The sequence below is a fragment of the Phascolarctos cinereus genome, unplaced genomic scaffold, assembly GCF_003287225.1.
Source record: "Phascolarctos cinereus isolate Bilbo 61053 unplaced genomic scaffold, phaCin_HiC Scaffold_2;HRSCAF=192, whole genome shotgun sequence".
In the NCBI taxonomy this organism is placed as follows: Eukaryota; Metazoa; Chordata; class Mammalia; order Diprotodontia; family Phascolarctidae; genus Phascolarctos; species Phascolarctos cinereus.
The window spans coordinates 367,116,703-367,135,605 of record NW_027555625.1 but is presented as its reverse complement, the minus strand read 5'-3'; the positions used below and the strand labels follow the sequence as shown (position 1 = coordinate 367,135,605).

At 42.1% G+C, this 18,903-nt stretch overlaps 1 protein-coding gene across 1 annotated transcript in view; it reads left to right on the top strand.

Moving 5' to 3' along the window:
- Window positions 1-18,903, top strand: part of AK7 (adenylate kinase 7) — a 119,938-nt gene that overhangs the window by 66,968 nt on the left and 34,067 nt on the right. The window contains exons 7-10 of the mRNA XM_021007319.2: window positions 2,185-2,273; window positions 14,000-14,090; window positions 15,429-15,506; window positions 17,701-17,850. Of these exons, the coding sequence (XP_020862978.1) occupies window positions 2,185-2,273; window positions 14,000-14,090; window positions 15,429-15,506; window positions 17,701-17,850 (408 nt within the window). The remainder of the gene's footprint in view (window positions 1-2,184; window positions 2,274-13,999; window positions 14,091-15,428; window positions 15,507-17,700; window positions 17,851-18,903) is intronic.

Below are 18,903 nucleotides of genomic sequence, written 5' to 3'. Positions count from 1 at the left end.
TCTTTTTATTTCTAGTACCTTGTACAGTGTCTTGCCTATAGTAAGTGCTTCATGTGTTTTTGTTTAATTGAATTTTTCTTTAAAAAAAAGGTTTTTTAGCACTTTAATTGCCATTCTTCCTAATGATTTCTTCTTTATATTAGCACTTCTGCTTTCCATATTGTCAAGGTCTGGGTTTATGATTAAGAATCTTGGGGGCAGCTAAGTGGTACAGTGGATAGAGCACCGGCCCCGGATTCAGGAGGACCTGAGTTCAAATCCAGCCTCAGACACATAACACTTACTAGCTGTGTGACCCTGGGCAAGTCACTTAACCCCATTGCCTAGCCAGGAAAAAAAAAAGAAAATGATTAAGAATCTTTTTGTAATCTTTGTTCAGATTTAGCTAGTGATGACCATCTTGCTAGAGTGGATGCCCACATGCACATTTACTTCATTAGCTTTTTCATTCTGCATAAGCTTGATATAGATGGTGTATTTTTCTGTAATCAGAGAATCTTAGACTACTTTCCCAATTTGCTGACCCCCAAACCACCTGGACATCATCCTACCAGATAGATGTGTAATGAATGTTGTGTTTCTGTCTCAGCTCCTTGAAAACAGGGAAAACATGATCTTCAGATGAATATTAGAGTCTTTGGTTAAAAAATCTTAACCAGATCATTTGTTTTGTCTAAATAAAATTGGGAGGGGGAGAGAAGAAGAGAATTTGGATAAATTATAGTAACTTCATTCCTATGGTACTTTAGGATTTACTATATGCCTTCCTCAAACCCACCGTTTGAGGTCAGTGATATAAGTATTACACTGTGTTTTATAAATGAGGAAAAAGGCTCAGAGAAGTTATGACTTAGCCAGGGTCACGTAGGAAGTGAGTGCCAGAGCATCCTGGACCTTTTCTACCACAGCAAATGGTGGCTGGGCCTGCGCCCCCCCTCCCACCCCTTACCTCTCCAGGGTTTCAGGGAAGATAGCCCTCATCTCCTGGGTAGAAGAAACGATGCCAGTCTGGGCAGGGGACTAAACCTAAGCAGTATCTCATGAGGGAGGTAGAGGAACAGCAGCATTCACTGGGGCTTCTTAACAGAACTTCTGTATCAGTTTTTTACATACACGTTGAAAAATATCATATGTACTAAAACTATTGTTTGCTACCACACACACACACACACACACACACACACACACATGCACACACACATGCACACACACATTCACACCTTCTTGTCCTATGCAGTTTTTGTCAAATGTATTTCTATAAATCTTCCATAAACACTCTATCCAAGATGCTAGAGATCTTCCTCTGGTTCTTTTACTACTTTGTGAATGCCACCACTACAGAACTGGGGTGGATGTAACTGAAAGATTTCTGTTACCATCCTGTCTTTTCCACATGTCAAGCTCACCTCCTTTTCCAGGCTTACATCCTTGATGATATTTTTACTCCTTTTCTTACATACAAACCATCATTAACCTGCATGTAATACATGATACTAACATAACATGAGAGCAAATATTAGTTATAAGCATGTTTTATTAAGGAGCATATAAAACATAGTTATACCTCAGGTAAGAGGTAGACTCTATCAGAGGTGTCAAATTCACAACCTGCAAAACTCCCCAGTCTGCCCAGAACCAAATTAAAATGTAATTGGGAAATGTTTAACAAAGTAATTAAAAATAAAACAAAACATGGATAATGTTAATTTGTGATTTTCTTTTTTTTAAAAAAGTATTTATTTTTATTTATTTATTTTTTGGCTAGGCAATGGGGTTAAATGACTTGCCCAGGGTCACACAGCTAGTAAGTGTTATGTGTCTGAGGCCAGATTTGAACTTAGGTCCTCCTGAATCCAGGGCCAGTGTTCTATCCACTGTGCCACCTAGCTGCCCCCCTAATTTGTGATTTTCTAAGTCAGTATGTGGCCCATGAGGGGAATCCATTTCTATTTGAGTTTGACACCACTGGACTAGACGATCTCTAAAGTCCCCTTCCAACTCTCAGAAGTTAAAGATTGAACAGTTCTATGAGACCAGAGCATTTGTTCCAGGTATCCAGGTAATAAAACTATTGTCATGTCATCATGTACTACTTGATTCTTAGAATAAATTACTACTTATTCAGGACAACTAGACGAGTAATTGAAATTGACATTAAAGCTCATCACTTTTATTTTTTTACAGATGGCATGGTTAGGTGAAACTCTTACATTACCAGTCTTTGGTGATGGTACAAATATAATTCCAGCAATTCATGTCCTTGATTTAGCAGGGTAAGCATTACTGACAGATAACCTCACTGAAAAAGTTGTTTCACGCCTACCGTTTCCAAGCTTTGAGATTTTGTCTTTTCCAAATTGTGTCCGATGAGCAGTCTGCACTGCACTTTTTAAAGAGAAAAAGAAGTGTTACTCTGCTTATTCATAGCCATTGAGGTCCTATAAAGATAAAAAAAAAATGGCTTGTAAATCTTCAGCCTTCTTCACAAATTGTAAGTTAGGTTGGTCTTCTAATGTCTAGCCTTCAGAGAACGGAACCCCTTTCTTTGAGCTACCTTCCTTATCAGTTATGCTCCCAGAGATAACATTAGGCCTGGCTCAGGTAAGATTCTATGTAGGAATCTTATGTGTAGGCTTTAGAAATAGATATGGGAATACACAATAAAAATATAACTTCAGGCTCACTCTTTCCTAAAGGCATTACCATGGAAACTGGAGGAATAGAAATGTCTGCCCACAGACATTTACATAGTATTCCCTAAGTCTCCTTGACTTTGAACCTAAAAGACTTCTGAGAAGGAGCTGGAGGGTGGCCATGGGAGTAGGGGAAAGGGGGGGGGAGAATTTCCATCTTGCCTGAGAGAAGTCAACAGGGTGATTGTAAGGGAGCCACAATGGAAATGCAGATTCATAGGTAGCTCTTAGAGAATTGGGAGCATGGACAAAACTGTTCTCCCTTGAAAGATAAAAGCAAGACTCAACCAGGAGAAAACCTCTTAAACAAACTTAGGCATGCTAATATGTAGGATCTTCCCTAAAAGGCATGAGGAAAGGTCTTTCTAGAACATGCAAAGTAACTATTATTTCTTCTACCAAAAAGAAATGCTTCAGTCACAAAAGACTCATAAATGAACATTAACAAATAGTTAAAACATAAAAGAATAACCTGTCACCTGTTGTATTCCACCATGTGGTAAAGACAACTTCAAATTCAATATTTCATATTAACCTCCAGTCTGTACTGTCAGACTATTGAGGTTTAGGGGTGCTGGGACCCCAAAATCACAACTGCCCGAAAGAATTTGACCCAAGCCTTCTTTTAGCCAAAGACGAGGTTTATTAGAACATCCATTGTATTGGGCACACTCTTAAGGAGTCCGAATGTTAGTGAGCTGTTGTCAAGATTGTAAGAATCAGAACATTTGGCTAGATTATAAGAATCTGAGCATCTTAATGGAGACAAGATGGGCCTTATATACAGAAAGACTATGGGAAGGATCTAGGAGTGGCCAAGTAGTCTATGAGGTAATAGAACTCCAGGGGCAGCCTAGGGAGAATGGAGCCTAGATAGAATTAAGGGTAGGAAGTGGCCAGGGGGACTTAGGGAGGTCTAGGCTAGGTTAAGGGTAACAGAGAATTGGGAGATTGGGTTAGCCACAAAGAAAGGCCAGTTTATGGGATTTTGGCCTCAGGCAAACGCCAGAGTGGGAAAATCCAGGGTTTTTCCTTTCTGGAATCTAGATCCCATCCTCATCAAGAGCAACCCACAAGTCCCAATATGCTGGCAAGACAAAGCATGGCCCTTCAGCCTTAGTGTTTTACTAAGCTATAGTCATCTCCACCAAGGAGCAGTTGTGGGCCCACACACCTCTTAACCTCAAGAGGTTACTGACAGGTCTGGAAATACCCATTTCTTAGGACTGCTGGAAAGACACAAAACAGAAGAAGCAGCCAGAGACTTAAGGTTCAGCATCAGGGTTGCCTAGACAAACATATTATTGCTGTTACATGCGAGTTGTTGCTGAGGCCAGAAGAGCTGTTGAGATTTAGGTGTTTAGGAGTGCTGGGACTCTGAAATAGCAACTCACAAGTCCTGCCCAAATGAATTCAATCCAAGCCTTCTTTGAGACAAAGACAAGGTTTATTAAAGATCTGCCATATTGGCCAGACTCTTAAGGAATCTGAACATTTGTGACGCTCATATTGACAAGCAGGCTGGTGTTGTGCACAGCTAACTCAGCTCACCACAAGAGCAAGGATCCTATACTAACTTTGAAGGGATAAGACCAGGTTAACCTTCTATCTCAAATGCGCATTGATGAGGCGGGAGACAAGATGGAAGCAACTCCGTTTAATTTTAACAAAGCATTCACTTAAGTAGTAAAGTAATAGGAACTTCTTCTCAAGTTACAATGATGTAGAGCTCATGCTGTGTTAAGGACAGTGCGTGCACATCCTGTGCACTTATCTGACTCAAAATCACAGATAAACTGCTAATGACCATACAGTAACTTAGGGAGTTAAAGATTGTTAAAGATCCATATAATGGAGCACCGAACCAGGCGACCTTTGCTCATAGATCATAGATCAGCAACCGAGAGGGGCCTCCGCCCATCAGTGAGACCTCATGAATGACCTGTGGCCCTCTACATCCTTACATTTCCCCAACAGGCTAGATTGAATCTGAGCCATTGGCCACATTTTAAGAATCTGAGCACATTAATGGTGGTCAAGATGGATCTTATGTACAGAAAGAGTGTGGGAGGGATCTAGGAATGGCTAAGTAGTTTGGGGTGACTGGAGGAGGGGTCTAAGGAGGATCATGATGGGAGTGGCCAGTAAGCTGGGATGACTGGGAGGTGGAACACCAGGGACCTAGAGAATGAGGTCCAGATAGGATCCAGGGTGGGAAGTAGTCGAGGTGGAAGAGATCTGGAGGTAATAGACAATGAAGGGCTGGGCTAGGTTAAGGGTAACTGAGAATTGGGTGTAGGCAATAATGAAAGGCCAGTTGAGGGGATTATAGCCTCCTGTAAAATTTACTTATTAAGCAGGAAAATTCAAGGAGAATTCAAGGAGGGGGTTTCCAGAGCCTGTACACCATCAGAGCCACTGAGGGGCTGGGGGCACATCCAAGGCAGAGGTGGCACTGGCTGTGTCCTAACAAAGGGGCTACTTTAAAAGAGACCAGAAGCCTTTTCTCTTTGCTCTCTATAGCCCACAGAATAGGTGGCTCTTCTTGGCTAAGTGACCAGTTCTCTTTGGCATAGACCCCACTCGTGGGATACACGAAGACCAACTGAGAGTCTTTGGTTGTACTTGCCCTTCAGCAAGGGCCCTGAGCATGTGCCTTTCCCAATGGAGCCAGAGCATGTGTGTGCCCAGCTTCATGGAATAAGTAAAGGTGACAGTCATGTCTCAATGGGCTCTTCTGGCTGGGGCTGGCATCCTCAAATGGGAGTTGTTGTTCACTTATTTCAGTCACATCTGACTCTTTGTGACCCCATTGAGGGTTTTCTTGGCAAAGAAATGGCAAAGTGGTTTGCCATTTCCTTCTCCAGCTCATTTTATAGATAAGGAACTGAGGCAAACAGGATTAAGTGACTTTCCTGGGGTCATACAACTAGTAAGTGTCTGAGGCCAGATTTGAACTCAAAAAGATACATTTTACTGATTCCAAACCTGGCACTCTATTCAGTGCACCACCTAACTGCCCAAATGTTGATCATCCTTGGTTCTCAAAGAGGACTGACAGCATCAGGAGAGAGATAATCTTGACTTGCAAGTGAGTTGAATTTAAATGAGGCAGAGCTGTGCAAAGTCGTCAGCCTTGTTCATTCCTCCAGAGTCAGCAGAGTTCAATGGTAAGATATAGGTCAGAACGACTGGTGATGGCCCCAGATGCAGCAGAACACCTTGGCCTTTTCTAGTTAAGGTCCTTCCCAGGTCTCACTTTGTGTGAGGCAATACCCATTCAGTAATTAAAGACTAGGTAGGAATTGAGGTAAAAGATGGCCTGGTTTGCCTTCACAAAAGAATCAGTCTGGGAGGGGAAGACCCTCAGAGTTTTTGGCCAGAACAGAAATAATTGCTGTTTACACTTACTCTGAGCCATCAAAACACAAACAATGAGCAAGTGAGGCTTGGAGTGGGGCCCGTCATTGGCCAGTCAGTGAGAGCCAGAGTGATTTGGGTTTAAAGGCATAGTCAAGTAGCTCCATTTGAATCCCAATGGGCTTTATTAAAGCCTGTTTTCTCAGAGCTGTATTTCAGGAAATCATAAATGAAAACCACATGAGACAAAAGAGTTAATGGTTCCAGTTTAAAAAAAAATAGAATAAATAAGTAGGGAAGAAAAAAATTTAGCCCCCAAAACCCAAGATACATAGTAAAATACAAGCAATCAAAATTTATATTCCTTTGGACAGAATACCCACATATAAATGGGGTAGTATCCCCTCCTTGACACCTATGTGATTATAGCCTTGATCTGACTACTAATTGAAGGGACACATTGAGTCCTCCCCAAAAGCATAAACTTGATTTGTCCTTCATATAGGCTGTATATCTTCTCTGCTCCACCCTTGGTGAGGCCCTTTGGGGTGGGAAGTAATGTTTATGCACTTCTTCCAGCAGAGGCAAGATAATTCTGCTTTTCCCTAGCACACATTTGCCCTTAATCTATCAGTAAAGAATGGGCTGGTTAAAGGGAATGCATGGGCCCCCAGATGGCACAGTGAAGAGAAAGAACCAAGCTTGGAATCAGGAAGACTCATCTTCCTGGATTCAAATGTGGCCCCTCAGACATTTACTAACTGTAACTAACCTTGGGCGAATCACTTAACCCTGTTTGCTTCAGTCTCTTCATATGTAAAATGAACTGGAGAAGGAAACAGCAAACCACTCAGGGATCATTGCCAAGAAAAGCCCAAATGAGGTCATGAAGAGTAGGACACTACTGAGAGAATGTATAGGCAACTGAAGAGGTCTAGGGGTTTTGGGGTGCTGGGACCCCAAGACCGCGGTACCGGGCCCTGCTGAATGAATTCAACTCAAATCTTCTTCAGCCAGAGGAAAAGTTTATTAGTGATAAATCACATTGACCAGGTGATGTCCGTAAAGACGAGTGGGCATGAGAGGTTCTCAGCCTTTTGAGCATGAGATTCTCAGCCTCTGAATGAGGGCCAAGGTGGATCTTAAATACTAAAGTAACTTTGGGTGGCCAGAGAAGGGGGTTGGGAAAAGGGTCTAAGTAAGAATTCTAATTGGGGAGGTCAGAGAGATTGAATAGACAATGGGAATAGATAATGGAGGGAACAGGAAGGCAGAAGTTTGAAAGGCATCTGCACAAAATCAAGGTGGGGCTAGGACTTTCAAAAGGAGATAAAGGAAGTCGATAAGGAACAGTTTGAGACCAGAGAAGGCCTTTCTGGGGCCTATAGACAAAAGGGAGCCTAAGGCTTTCAAAGGGAGATGAGGGTCTGGGGCCTGTGAGTCACATTCCCTTTGGGGCAAAGGGTGAAGATCTTGGCTTGGGCCCAGCTGAGAATCTCATGCTCAAAAGGCTGAGAACCTCTCATACCCGCTCGTCTTTACGGGCGTCACCTGGTCAATGTGATTTATCACTAATAAACTTTTCCTCTGGCTGAAGAAGATTTGAGTTGAATTCATTCAGCAGGGCCCGGTACCGCGGTCTTGGGGTCCCAGCACCCCAAAACCCCTAGACCTCTTCATATATGGTTCCCTGACCGGGAAATACTGCTAAACCTCAAACTCTTCTTCAGCCATGACTGGTAAGTCTCCCCCTCCACAATTCCTTTGTTGTCTTGTGGCTGGGAGGGGGATTTCCAAGCAGCTAGCTAAGCTTGCCTTGGAAGGGTTTTCGGGCCTGATCTCTCAGCTCCCTGTAAGTCAGACAGCTAGGAGGCTGTCTCGAACTCCGCCTGACGCTCCCAGGCTTTTCGGTCCAGTGCCTCTACCTGAGCACTTGGACCTGGGTAATACCTTCCTTAGCATAGAGGACGGACTCCCTATCAGGAAGCATAGGTCCAAACCTCTCAGTTCTCTCAGTGCTAGGGAATTGGGAAACTGTTGGATATATATATATATATATATATATATATATATATATATATATATATATTATATATATTTTTTTTTTTTTTTTTTCTCTCCCTTAAGCCCGCAATGGGTCAATCCTCTTCAGTTCCCAAGAATTCACCTTTGGGCTGTCTTTTACAAAATTGGAAAAGTTTTAGCTTCTGTAAAGAACTTAAAAAGAAAAAGCTGGTGCATTTTTGCAACACCGTTTGGCCTCAGTATCACCTGGAAAAGTATGAGGCATGGCCCCTTTTTGGGACATTATGGGTAAAGACCCTCTCAGAGTTAGAAAAATATTGTTGCAGAGAAAGAAAATGGGTAGAGATTTCTTACTTAATGGCTTTTGTTGAGCTTTCTAGAGACCCCATTCTCAGAAAGGATTGTAAGATGCTTGTAGCTAGAGCCACCCCACTAGTGGAGAGTGGGGATCAAATAGACCTTTTGGATGATCCTCTTCTTATGCCTCCCAGGGTTCTGACAACCCCATCTTCCCAACCTCCATCGGCACCACCTCCCCAGCACCTATCTCCACCCCATTCTCCGGCCTCCCCGGCTGTACCCCATTCCCCCCCCCGACCCCTCCTTCTGCTACCCATCCTTCCCCAACCCTTTCTTCTGCTTGCCATTCTCCCCAGACCCCTCCTTGTCCCTATTCTCCCTTGACCCCCCCTGTATTTCCCTATTCTTCCCCACCCCTCCCTGTTTCCCATGCCCCCACCTCCTTGACCATTCGCCCTTTTCCTTGGTTCTCCTTCTCTTTTCCTCTGGCTCCTGCATTTCCTCCCCAAGCCTCTATTCTAGAGGCTGCTCCTACTCAGGCCTTGAGCAAGGGTCTCGCCCCAGCCTCTACTTCCAAAGAGACCCCAGCTCAAACTCTGGATGAGGTTCTCAACTCAATGCCTCTTCCCCAGACCTCTACTTTGGATGGGACCCCTCTTCAGGCTCCAGACAAGGGTATCACAGTGTCATCTTCTCCCCTGATCCCTTCCCCTCCTCCGGTGTCAGGTAATCTTTCCCCTTGTCAGCCGGATTCCTCGGCCTTGCCAGTTCAGCCAGCGCTTTCCAGTCCCTCACTCACAAAAAGTGGGACTTCCTATCTCCCTCCCTTGCAAGCCCCTGCTCCTTCAGGGCCTTCAGGGCTTTTTCCTTTAAGGGAAGTACCTGCCTCTCCTAATGGGACACTTGGGGTGCATGTTCCATTCTCCATTTCAGACCTCACCCAGATTAAGAAAAGGCTGGGTCGGTACTCCGAAGATCCCACTAAATTTACTGAGGGCTTCAGAGATGTGTCCCTACAATTCGAACTTTCCTGGGGTGATTTGCATGTCCTTTTCTCCACCTGTTGTACCAGTGAGGAGAGGAAGAGAATCTGGGAACAAGCCCAAAATTTTGGGGATCGTTTTGCTAGCAATGACCCCACAAAATACCCCCCAGGAACAGCTGCTGTTCCTGTTAGTGATCCGGGGTGGGATTATCAGAAGAGTGAGGATAGGGGAAAAAGAAACTACATGATAATTTGCCTGTTAGAAGGCCTGAAAACAGCATTTCAAAAGCAAGTAAACTTTCAAAAGATTAAGGGAATTACTCAGGAAGAAAAGGAAAATCCTGTCCTTTTCCAAGATAGGCTAGTAGAAGGCATTAAAAAGTATACAATTTAGATCCTGACTCTACAGAAGGGGCAGCAATCCTTAGCATGTATTTCATTAACCAATCTGCCCCAGATATTAGGAAAAATACAGAAATTGGCAATGGGACCCCAAACACCTCAGGCCAGTTATTGGAGATTGCCTTTGGAGTCTTTAACAACAGAGACTTAGTTGCAGAGGAGAAAGAACACAGGCAGAGGGCTAGAGACAAAAACATGCCATTCCTGGCTGCTGCCATGGTCAGGAAAAGACCCAAGGGTGTTCCTGGCAACCTGGGCAGTGGGAAAACCTGCTTTCGATGCCACCATGAGGGTCACTGGTCCAAGGAGTGCCCTCCAAGGCACCCCCTTGGAGGAAGCCCAGCCACTCGGGGGGAGGCCACAGGGAGGCTCACTGGTCCAAGGAGTGCCCCTCCAGGGTGCCCCCTTGGAGGAAGCCCCCAAGACGAGACCTCCAGGACCTTGCCCAAGATGTGACCAGGAGGGACATTGGAAGGAAGGATTGTCCCCGAGGTAGGAGAAGTGGTAGAGCAGCCCCCAGTACCCTGTCCTCCAGTCTTCTCAAGACTGGGGAGGACAAGGGAGCCTGGGTGCGGGCCACACTCCCACTTTCTCCATCTCTCTCTCTAAGCCCTGGGCAGAAATCGAGGCTGAAGGTAAGGTTACCCACTTTATCATGGCTAAGTTCTTTGCTTTAACCAATTACTCTGGCCCTATTCGCTCCTTGACCCATCCGGTCATGGGCATTCCAGAGGTAACTGAGGGATGTCTCCAGACATACCCCTCCCCCTGCCTATTTGAGAATCTGTTGTTTAAACACTCCTCCGTTATTATGCTCTCCTCTTGCCTTGCCCCCTCGTTGGGAAGGGACCTAATGGTGAAGTTGGGGAGCCAATTTTCTCTAGTTAAGACTCCCATCTCCCTTTTCTCTCTGTGTGCCAGACTGCCCCATGTTCCCCTGGAAGTGTGGGAGACAATTTTAGATACTTTTGCCACCCCAGACATTGTTCGCCTCCAAGACCCTGAAGTATTTTCCTATCACTGTATTTGTAGCCCCACCCAGGAGGTTTCTTTGTCCATTGCCTCAGGAGTGCTTAATTTCTTGGGAACTCAAGTCTGTAGGGTCTCTTTGAACAAAGTTCAGATAGCATCCCAGTCTGTAAAGTTTCTGGGCCAGGAATTCCCTGTCCCAGCACTAAGAAACAATTTCAAACTATTCTAGGCATGGATAGATTTTGTAGACTCTGGATCTCTGATAATAGTTTGAGTGTTAAGCCCCTTTATGACTGTCCTCTGGGTCCTGACTCACTCCCTCAAGAGTGGGGCCCAGACCAGGCTTTTGTGATTTTAAAATCTAAATTGAAACTGACCTCCACACCCCTAGCTCAGTCCTTAGGAGCCACTGGAAAGCCTGCATGCTTCCTGGCGGTGGCTGCTACAGTCATTCTAATTGAGGAAGCCTCTAAATTTGCATCTGGTCTCCAAAAGTGGGGAAATAGTTCCCTAGTTAAACTGGGAAGCTCTTTAGAACACTCCACCCACAGGTAACTCTCATCTCCACAAAGCCCCCCTCCCCAATACGAATTTCTCAGAAGTTTATGCCACTCCATTTATGCTTGCCACTTCTCTATGGCCTACTCCTTGTATATTTACACCCTGCTTCTCCACAGAGGAATATTCTCTTACTTGGGAGACAAGCTCCAAGGCCACTAGACAAGTTAACACCCCTGTGGAGGAAGGGCCTTTTAGAGTTTCTGCTAATATTTTGACCTGCACTACCTGTGCAGCACACTAGTGACAAGAATTTTGGGGAAAAGGCGAAACAAAGTGCCAACAGATGGCAAGACCCCAGAACTACTGTTTTGGTCACTCAGTGTTTGACACCCTACAAAGACTTCAGGGTGTGCACCCTCAGATTTTTAGCACCGCCCTTCTCCGTTTTCAGTGTCAAACAGCCCACAGTCTCTAACTTAAAGGCAAAACATGGATTTTGGGGAAATGTCCTCTGGTCTCTTAAAAAAGGAGCACAGTATCTTTTGTCCTGGTATAACTTACAGCATGAACATATTCTCTTTAACATTTCAGAGACTATTCACCAGTTGGCAAATGTGACAGCTTATGGTCCCCCGGAAATCCAGCAATCTCTGGATTCCTTAGCAAAAGTAATTCTAGACAATAGAATAGCCCTAAACTACTTGCTTGCCTCCAGTGGGGGTGTATGTGCTTTAGCAAACACATTTTGTTGCATATATAACAACTCTGGACAGATAGAGTTCTGCACTGCTCATATTTTGGAAAAGGCTAGTTGGATGCAAGAAATTCACAATAACTTTAGTGCTCCAAAATCTTCTTCATGGGAGTCCTGGCTTCTTCCTTTACTGGCCCCTATTCTCATTCCACTAATGATCATAGTTCTCTTGTGTTTGTTTGGTCCATGTTTGCTAAATATTCTTGCCAGATTCCTTTCTTCTAGGGTCGGAGCCATCAACTTCCAGATGACTGTATACCAACCCAAGGTCTCTAGTCCACTGAACCTGGCATCAGCCAGGTTTTGAAGTTTGACCCCTCGAACGGGAGCCAGAGAGGCAGGGACAGCTCTACACCCCTTGCCAGCAGGAAGCAGTTTCAGAAGCAGAGACCTTCTCCCCTTTCACCAAAAGAATTTGGTTCCTATTTGTTTGAGGGGGGAATGATAGGGGCGGGGCCCAAGCCAAGATCTTCGCCCTTTGCCCCAAAGGGAATCTGACTCACAGGCCCCAGACCCTCATCTCCCTTGAAAGCCCTAGCTTACCTTTAGATCTTATTCAGATGTACCTTCAACCCTTACCCTGAATAGAATCTGGCTCCTGTTTGTCTACAGGACCCAGGAAAACCCTTGAACCTTCAAATTTCCTAATCGACTCCCCTCATATCTCCCTTTGAAAGCCTTAGGCTCCCTTTTGTCTATAGGCCCCAGAAAGGCCTTCTCTGGTCTCAAACTGTTCCTTATTGACTTCCTTTATCTCCTTTTGAAAGTCCTAGCCCCACCTTGATTTTGTGCAGATGCCTTTCAAACTTCTGCCTTCCTGTTCCCTCCATTATCTATTCCCATTGTCTATTCAATCTCTCTGACCTCCCCAATTAGAATTCTTACCTAGACCCTTTCCCCAACCGCCTTCTCTGGCCACCCAAAGTTACTTTAGTATTTAAGATCCACCTTGGCCCTCATTCAGATGCTGAGAATCTCACGCCCACAAGGCTGAGAACCTCTCATGCCCGCTCGTCTTTACGGGCGTCACCTAGCTGAGAATCTCTCGTGCCCCAAAAGGCTGAGCCTTTCTCATGCCCGCCTGTCCTTATGGGCGTCACCTGGCCTCTGTGATTTATCACTAATAAACTTTTCCTCTGGCTGAAGAAGATTTGAGTTGAATTCATTCAGCAGAGCCCGGTACCGTGGTCTTGGGGTCCCAGCACCCCAAAACCCCTAGACCTTTTCACAACCACGGCTTTTTGTAGACTACATTACTATAAGAAATTAAGTAAGCTTGTTCACCTTGAAGTCTGTATATTTATTCGCCCACCTGCCTAATTCCGTTCAGGTACTCTCACCTTGCCCTGCACCATACCTCCTTTGGACATAGAAATTTATCCCAGTTGTACAATGAGTACATAGCAAGGATGTTAGCTCTTCTCTCCTTGCATTTAAATGTGCAAGGAAAACCTAGAGTATTTAAACATTTACCTCCTGAACCCTCTCTGTAGTACTTCAATTATTTGGATATTCCCCACTAATTTTGCTGTCAACAGGACATCTGTTAAACATTTTCTGGAACTTGAATCTCCCTCCTAGCATCAAAACAGATACTTGTGTGTATGTTAGAGGGTGGGCAGAGGAAAGAAGGGGATAAAGGGGACCAGGATTTAGAGAGAAGGGGGCTGAAAAGGAAGGAGGAACAAAGAGAATACAGTGAGAAGATGGAGGGTTATTCCATTCCTCTTGCCTACACCTCTGGAAATTTCTATAGCTCTAGAGGCTCTGTTGGCCTCTTAAAATTCACAACATATCTGAACATTCTTGACAGTTTATCTGAACGTATCTGAAAAATGCTAAACTTTACTACATTATTGCAGTAGTAAAATAAAACAGCTCAATCTTAAATAGGGTAAGAACTGGATTTGCTAGTGTTTTTCTTTGGAATTCTTCAGCTTTAGGTTTCAGGGGAGTGCACATCTGTTATGTTTTCTATGGGTGACCATTATGCTTACTGAATTGCAGAGTCTTACAAAATATAGCCGACCACGTTCCAAAGGTTCACTACCTAATTGCAATGGATGAAGCTTCTCATACGCAAGAAGATATATTAAAGGTAAAATACTTCAGTGTCGTGTTTTGTCAATGTGGGTACTTTCTCCACTAATGCCGATTGTAACCTCTCCACACCTTAGTAAAACAGTCATGTACTCAAAGCCTTTCCTACTCTATAGAACCTTCCAGAGCTTGTGCTTCTCTGGCACAGCCTTCAAGGTCTCTGGGCCACCTACATGCTTCGGAACAGACAACAAAGTAGGACTTCAGGGGAGGTCATATTTTGATAGTATTCCTTTTTTCCCTAAAGAAATGTGCAAATTAAAGACTGGAATTATTATAAAATGGAGCAGTCTTGAAACCTTGTCTGCAGTTTAGGGCTTATTACAGTAAGAGAGAGAGACTGAGATTTTGTGGTTACGTACATACTGTAGTGTTTACAGCCTTGATTGAGAACAGCTTGGTGGGGAAATTGGAAGAATGGGAGGATGGAAAACTGAAATAGACGTGGGCCACAGGACGTCGGGTGGGGAGGGGGTGCTTATACAAGGAAGCACAGAGTGGGCTGTGAAGAGGGGAGGATTCTCTGGAGGTTTTGGACAATTGATCTTGCAGGAGTTAGGGAGAGGGGTAAAAGTGCTCTGAGGGGTGTAAAGGGATGTAAAGGGCCTCCTTTTATACTAGGCAGATGGATGAGTCAGCTGACCAAGATGAATACCCATGACAAGAACTAAGGAAAGCCCAAGATTTTTACTTTATTTATTTAATTTTTTGTATACTCATTGCTCAGGTTGTTTTGCTCAGCTGACTCTAAAAGGGAAGGCAGCTCCAGGGAGAAGGTGGATTGGAGGATGGTGGGAGATACTGGGAATACTCTCTAAGGGTTTCTTCTATCTTGTATCTTAAGACAAACCTAAATTTAATCAATTTGTAAGTATATATATATATGTGGATTTAGTTTTTGAATCATCCTCTGCATATGCTTAATCCTACTCAAGTAGAAGCAAAACCAGGAATGTGGAGGGAGGTGGGGGGGGAGCAAAAATAAAGCTGCCAGGTCAAGGAAAAACTAGTTAGTTGCCTACCCCAAATATACTCAGGTGACACTTTTGAAAAACTAGAATGTATCAGTAGGCAGATGTTGAAATTGTGGATCATGACCCAGATTCACCAAAGCAAAAATATAGTTCTAAGTATAGTGGGAGCCAGACTGTCAGCACTCCTCCCCTTGGACATAGTTGCTTTGTCCAAGATGTATGCTTTTTCATTTAGTGTCCTCCTAGGCATCCCCCTCAATTCTGAAGGTGTACTTTTGAAAGTTTTCAATTATATCTCCATTTACTTGAATATCATATGAAATTGTATATTGTGTATAAATATTACTATTTTTCTTCAATAGTGTATCAGTAAAAATGTTGGCCCAGGAAAAATCCAAAAATATGCTAAAGAAAATGCATTTTTAAGCAAAGAATTAACAGTAAGTATAAAGCTATTAGCTTCCTCTTTTAAAATAGGATTATTGAAAAAATACTAAATGTGAATTATATTTTATATCTATATAAAAATCAAGCTATCATTAAACAGGTTCCAAATTATCCAATCCAGTATTTATTAAGCACCTACTATGTACCAGGTACTGTACTAAGTGCTAGGGGTGCAATTAATAAAATAGAAAGACAGCCACTGCCATCAAGGAACTTATAGTCTAATGGGGGGAAAATGACACACAAAAGGAGTCAGGAAAGGGGGAAGTGACACCAGGGGTCTCTGTCTTGTTCCATGGAGTTGAAACCAAGTAGGACAGCAGATGCAGAATGAGGACAAATTATACAGGATACGTACAGACTCAAATCCTTTGACAAAGCAAACTTTGAAAAACTAGTTATAGTTCAAGGATGGCATTTGGTATAAATATGCTACATTGTATATTCTACATTGTCATAGATTATAGTATAATTAAGACATGTACAAAGAATTGTATGATGGGTTATATGGTAAATGCAAGGCTTAAAACATGGACTGTTATCTGTGCTTCACTGATAACATTTTGATGCCATGAAAAAGTAAGAAAGTCTTCCAGTGTATGGTGGGAGGGACCCTCTATGAGGAACCTTTAAGAGGACATGGACAAGACCAGGCATGGATGGATGGGTGGCTATCTGCATCACTGGAGGGAACTCCTGAATTGATAAAATCATAAATCCATTTGAATTCAAATAATACAAACAGAAATGTAGGAATTGTTGAGGTAATATCAGTTGATATTTCATTAATTTGTTACCATCTCAATCTCAATTCATTAAACATCATTTGTTAAATCCTTTAAGTGCAAGGCACTGTGCCATGTATGATGATTAAATGGCCTTGTCTTGGTCCAGTTCATAGTCTACAATGACTTCAGTCATTACTGGGTTTTAGTCATTACTGGCTAAGCTACTGTATTAACCCGTATGCTCATGTCATCTCATTCTCTGCTCAGAAAATTTTTAGGCCTTCATTTTTACATACTAAGTAAAGTTCAGACTCTTTTACCTGGCATCCAAGGCCATACCTAGCACCACTCACCTTTCTAAAACACTAGCTTTTTCTCATATTATTCCCCTCAATACAATTCTTCCCTGCTGACTTCAAGCAGGATTATTCTGTCCTTCTCACCTCTCTCCCTTCCTCTCTCTCTCTTTGTTTTTGAATCATCCTCTGCATATGCTTAATCCTACCCAAGTAGAAGCAAAACCAGGAATGGGGCGGGGGACAAAAATAAAGCTGCCAGGTTAAGAAAAAACTAGTTTCCTACTCCAAATATACTCAGGTGACACTTTTGACTCTCTCTCTTTTCTTCCTCTCTTCCTCCCTCTTTTGTCTTCATACCTTTTTGACTGTGCTATTCCCTTTGTCTTGAATGTCCTATTTCCCCCTCTTTCACTATTGATTTTCATGATTCCTCTTTAAATACCAAACTCAAAAGACACCTTCTTCAGAAAAACTTATCTTCTGAAGTTGGTAATAATCTTCCTCTTCAGATTTCATTTGACAATTTGTTTTCTATTTTTTTGGGGGGGTGAGGCAATCGGGCTTAAGTGACTTGCCCAGGGTCACAGAGCTAGTAAGTGTCAAGTGTCTGAGGTTGGATTTGAACTCGTTTCTTTCTGATTTCAAGGCCAGAGCTCTATCCACTGTGCCACCTAGCTGCCCCTCTAATTTTTAATATACTTAGACAACATTGTTCACTATAGTTCTCTGTGTTTGTATCTTATCCTCCTACTGAACTGCTTTTATAATTTAACTAGTTTTTAAGAATGAGCTGTATGACTATGGTATATTTAAGAATACTTTATTTAGTCTTTAAGCATGTTCCTATTTTTTATGTTATTTTACTACCTGTAGAAAGCAAATATTTCTGTCTACCTACAAGACAGCAAATATAGATAGAACTTTTAGAAATATAATAGTATTATAATTGATATAATAGTAAATGCTAATTGATTCATTGATTTTAATGTTTAGTGGTTTTGTTTCTTCTCGTATTAACTACCTCATAGTGTTGTAAGAAAGTACTATGTGAGCTATTATTATTAAGGAGCTCTAATAACTGAATTATTAGTATTTACCAACTTAGGTGGGACCTTGTAATTATTTGCTTATTAATTTTTCACTTATTCTTTATCTTTTAGCAAGGACAGCTTGACCATTTGTTAGTCAACTTGAGAATGGAAGCTTTATTTGTGAAAGAAAATTTTAACATTAGGTGGGTTGCCCAATCAGGATTTGTGGAAAATATAGCGAATATCCTCAAAGAATACAAGCAAAGTAGAGGATTATTGGTAATTATTTCCTGAATGTTGTTTAAACTTCTGATTTGTAAAAAATAAATGTCTTAAAATTTAAAGTACAAGATAAAGATATTTTTGTTTTTTAATCCTAAGAATGCAGGGGAATCAATATATTTGAAAACTTAAACTGTAACAAGAATTGGGATCAAAAATAGAAAATAAGAACCACTAGCAACCATCATGTCATAAACTGAAAGTGACTTTTCATTAGATTAATCTGTTTCACTAAGTTTCTGTCTTCATGAGAGAAGCTTGGTGTAGGTTGGAAAAAACCTGGTATTTTTTTTAGCCTGTGTATACCATCTGATTACTAGAAACTGGAGAAAGGCAGTTTTAAAAATGTCATTAGAATTTGAAGTTTGTAACATTGACACCTGGCTTTCAATCTAGCCCTTTGAAAATTCCAAACATCATACCAATATGTTGTTATTGTTTTGTGTAAGCACTCTGAGCAAATGTAAAATCATTCTTGTATCAAAGAACTATTTCTCCCTAAATATTCCTTTAGCTACAGATTAATAAATGCTTTTCATAAGGGAATCATAATTCCCTTTGTGCAACATTAGAGAACTTAATATGCAAATTAGGAACTTCATCTCTAGGGCTTCAGCTGCTATATGTATACTCTGGAGATGACAGTAAAGCAGGAAAGCTGAGCTAGGTGAACTTTCCAGTTCCAGGGGTTATGATTTATTATTCTGATATATTTTCTTAATGTTAAATAGACATACTTTACAGTAAACCAGGGGTGACTCCTGTCAACAAATTCATAGAATTTGTAACACAAAATGTAAAGTTGTCTTTTTGTTAAAATAACTTTAATTCCTTAGAATGCTTAAGATTTACATAGCATATATACTAGCAACATTTGTTTACTATTAATGCAAAAACTATTTATTAAAACATAAGTTTGGATTTGTCACTGTGTCCTAACATTTTTTAAGAAAAAATTATTTTTGATGAAATAATTAAATAAAGGATTATCAGAAATTTTCTAGGAAAACTGGTATTTTTAGCCACAGTGAACAATATAACTTTTTAAGA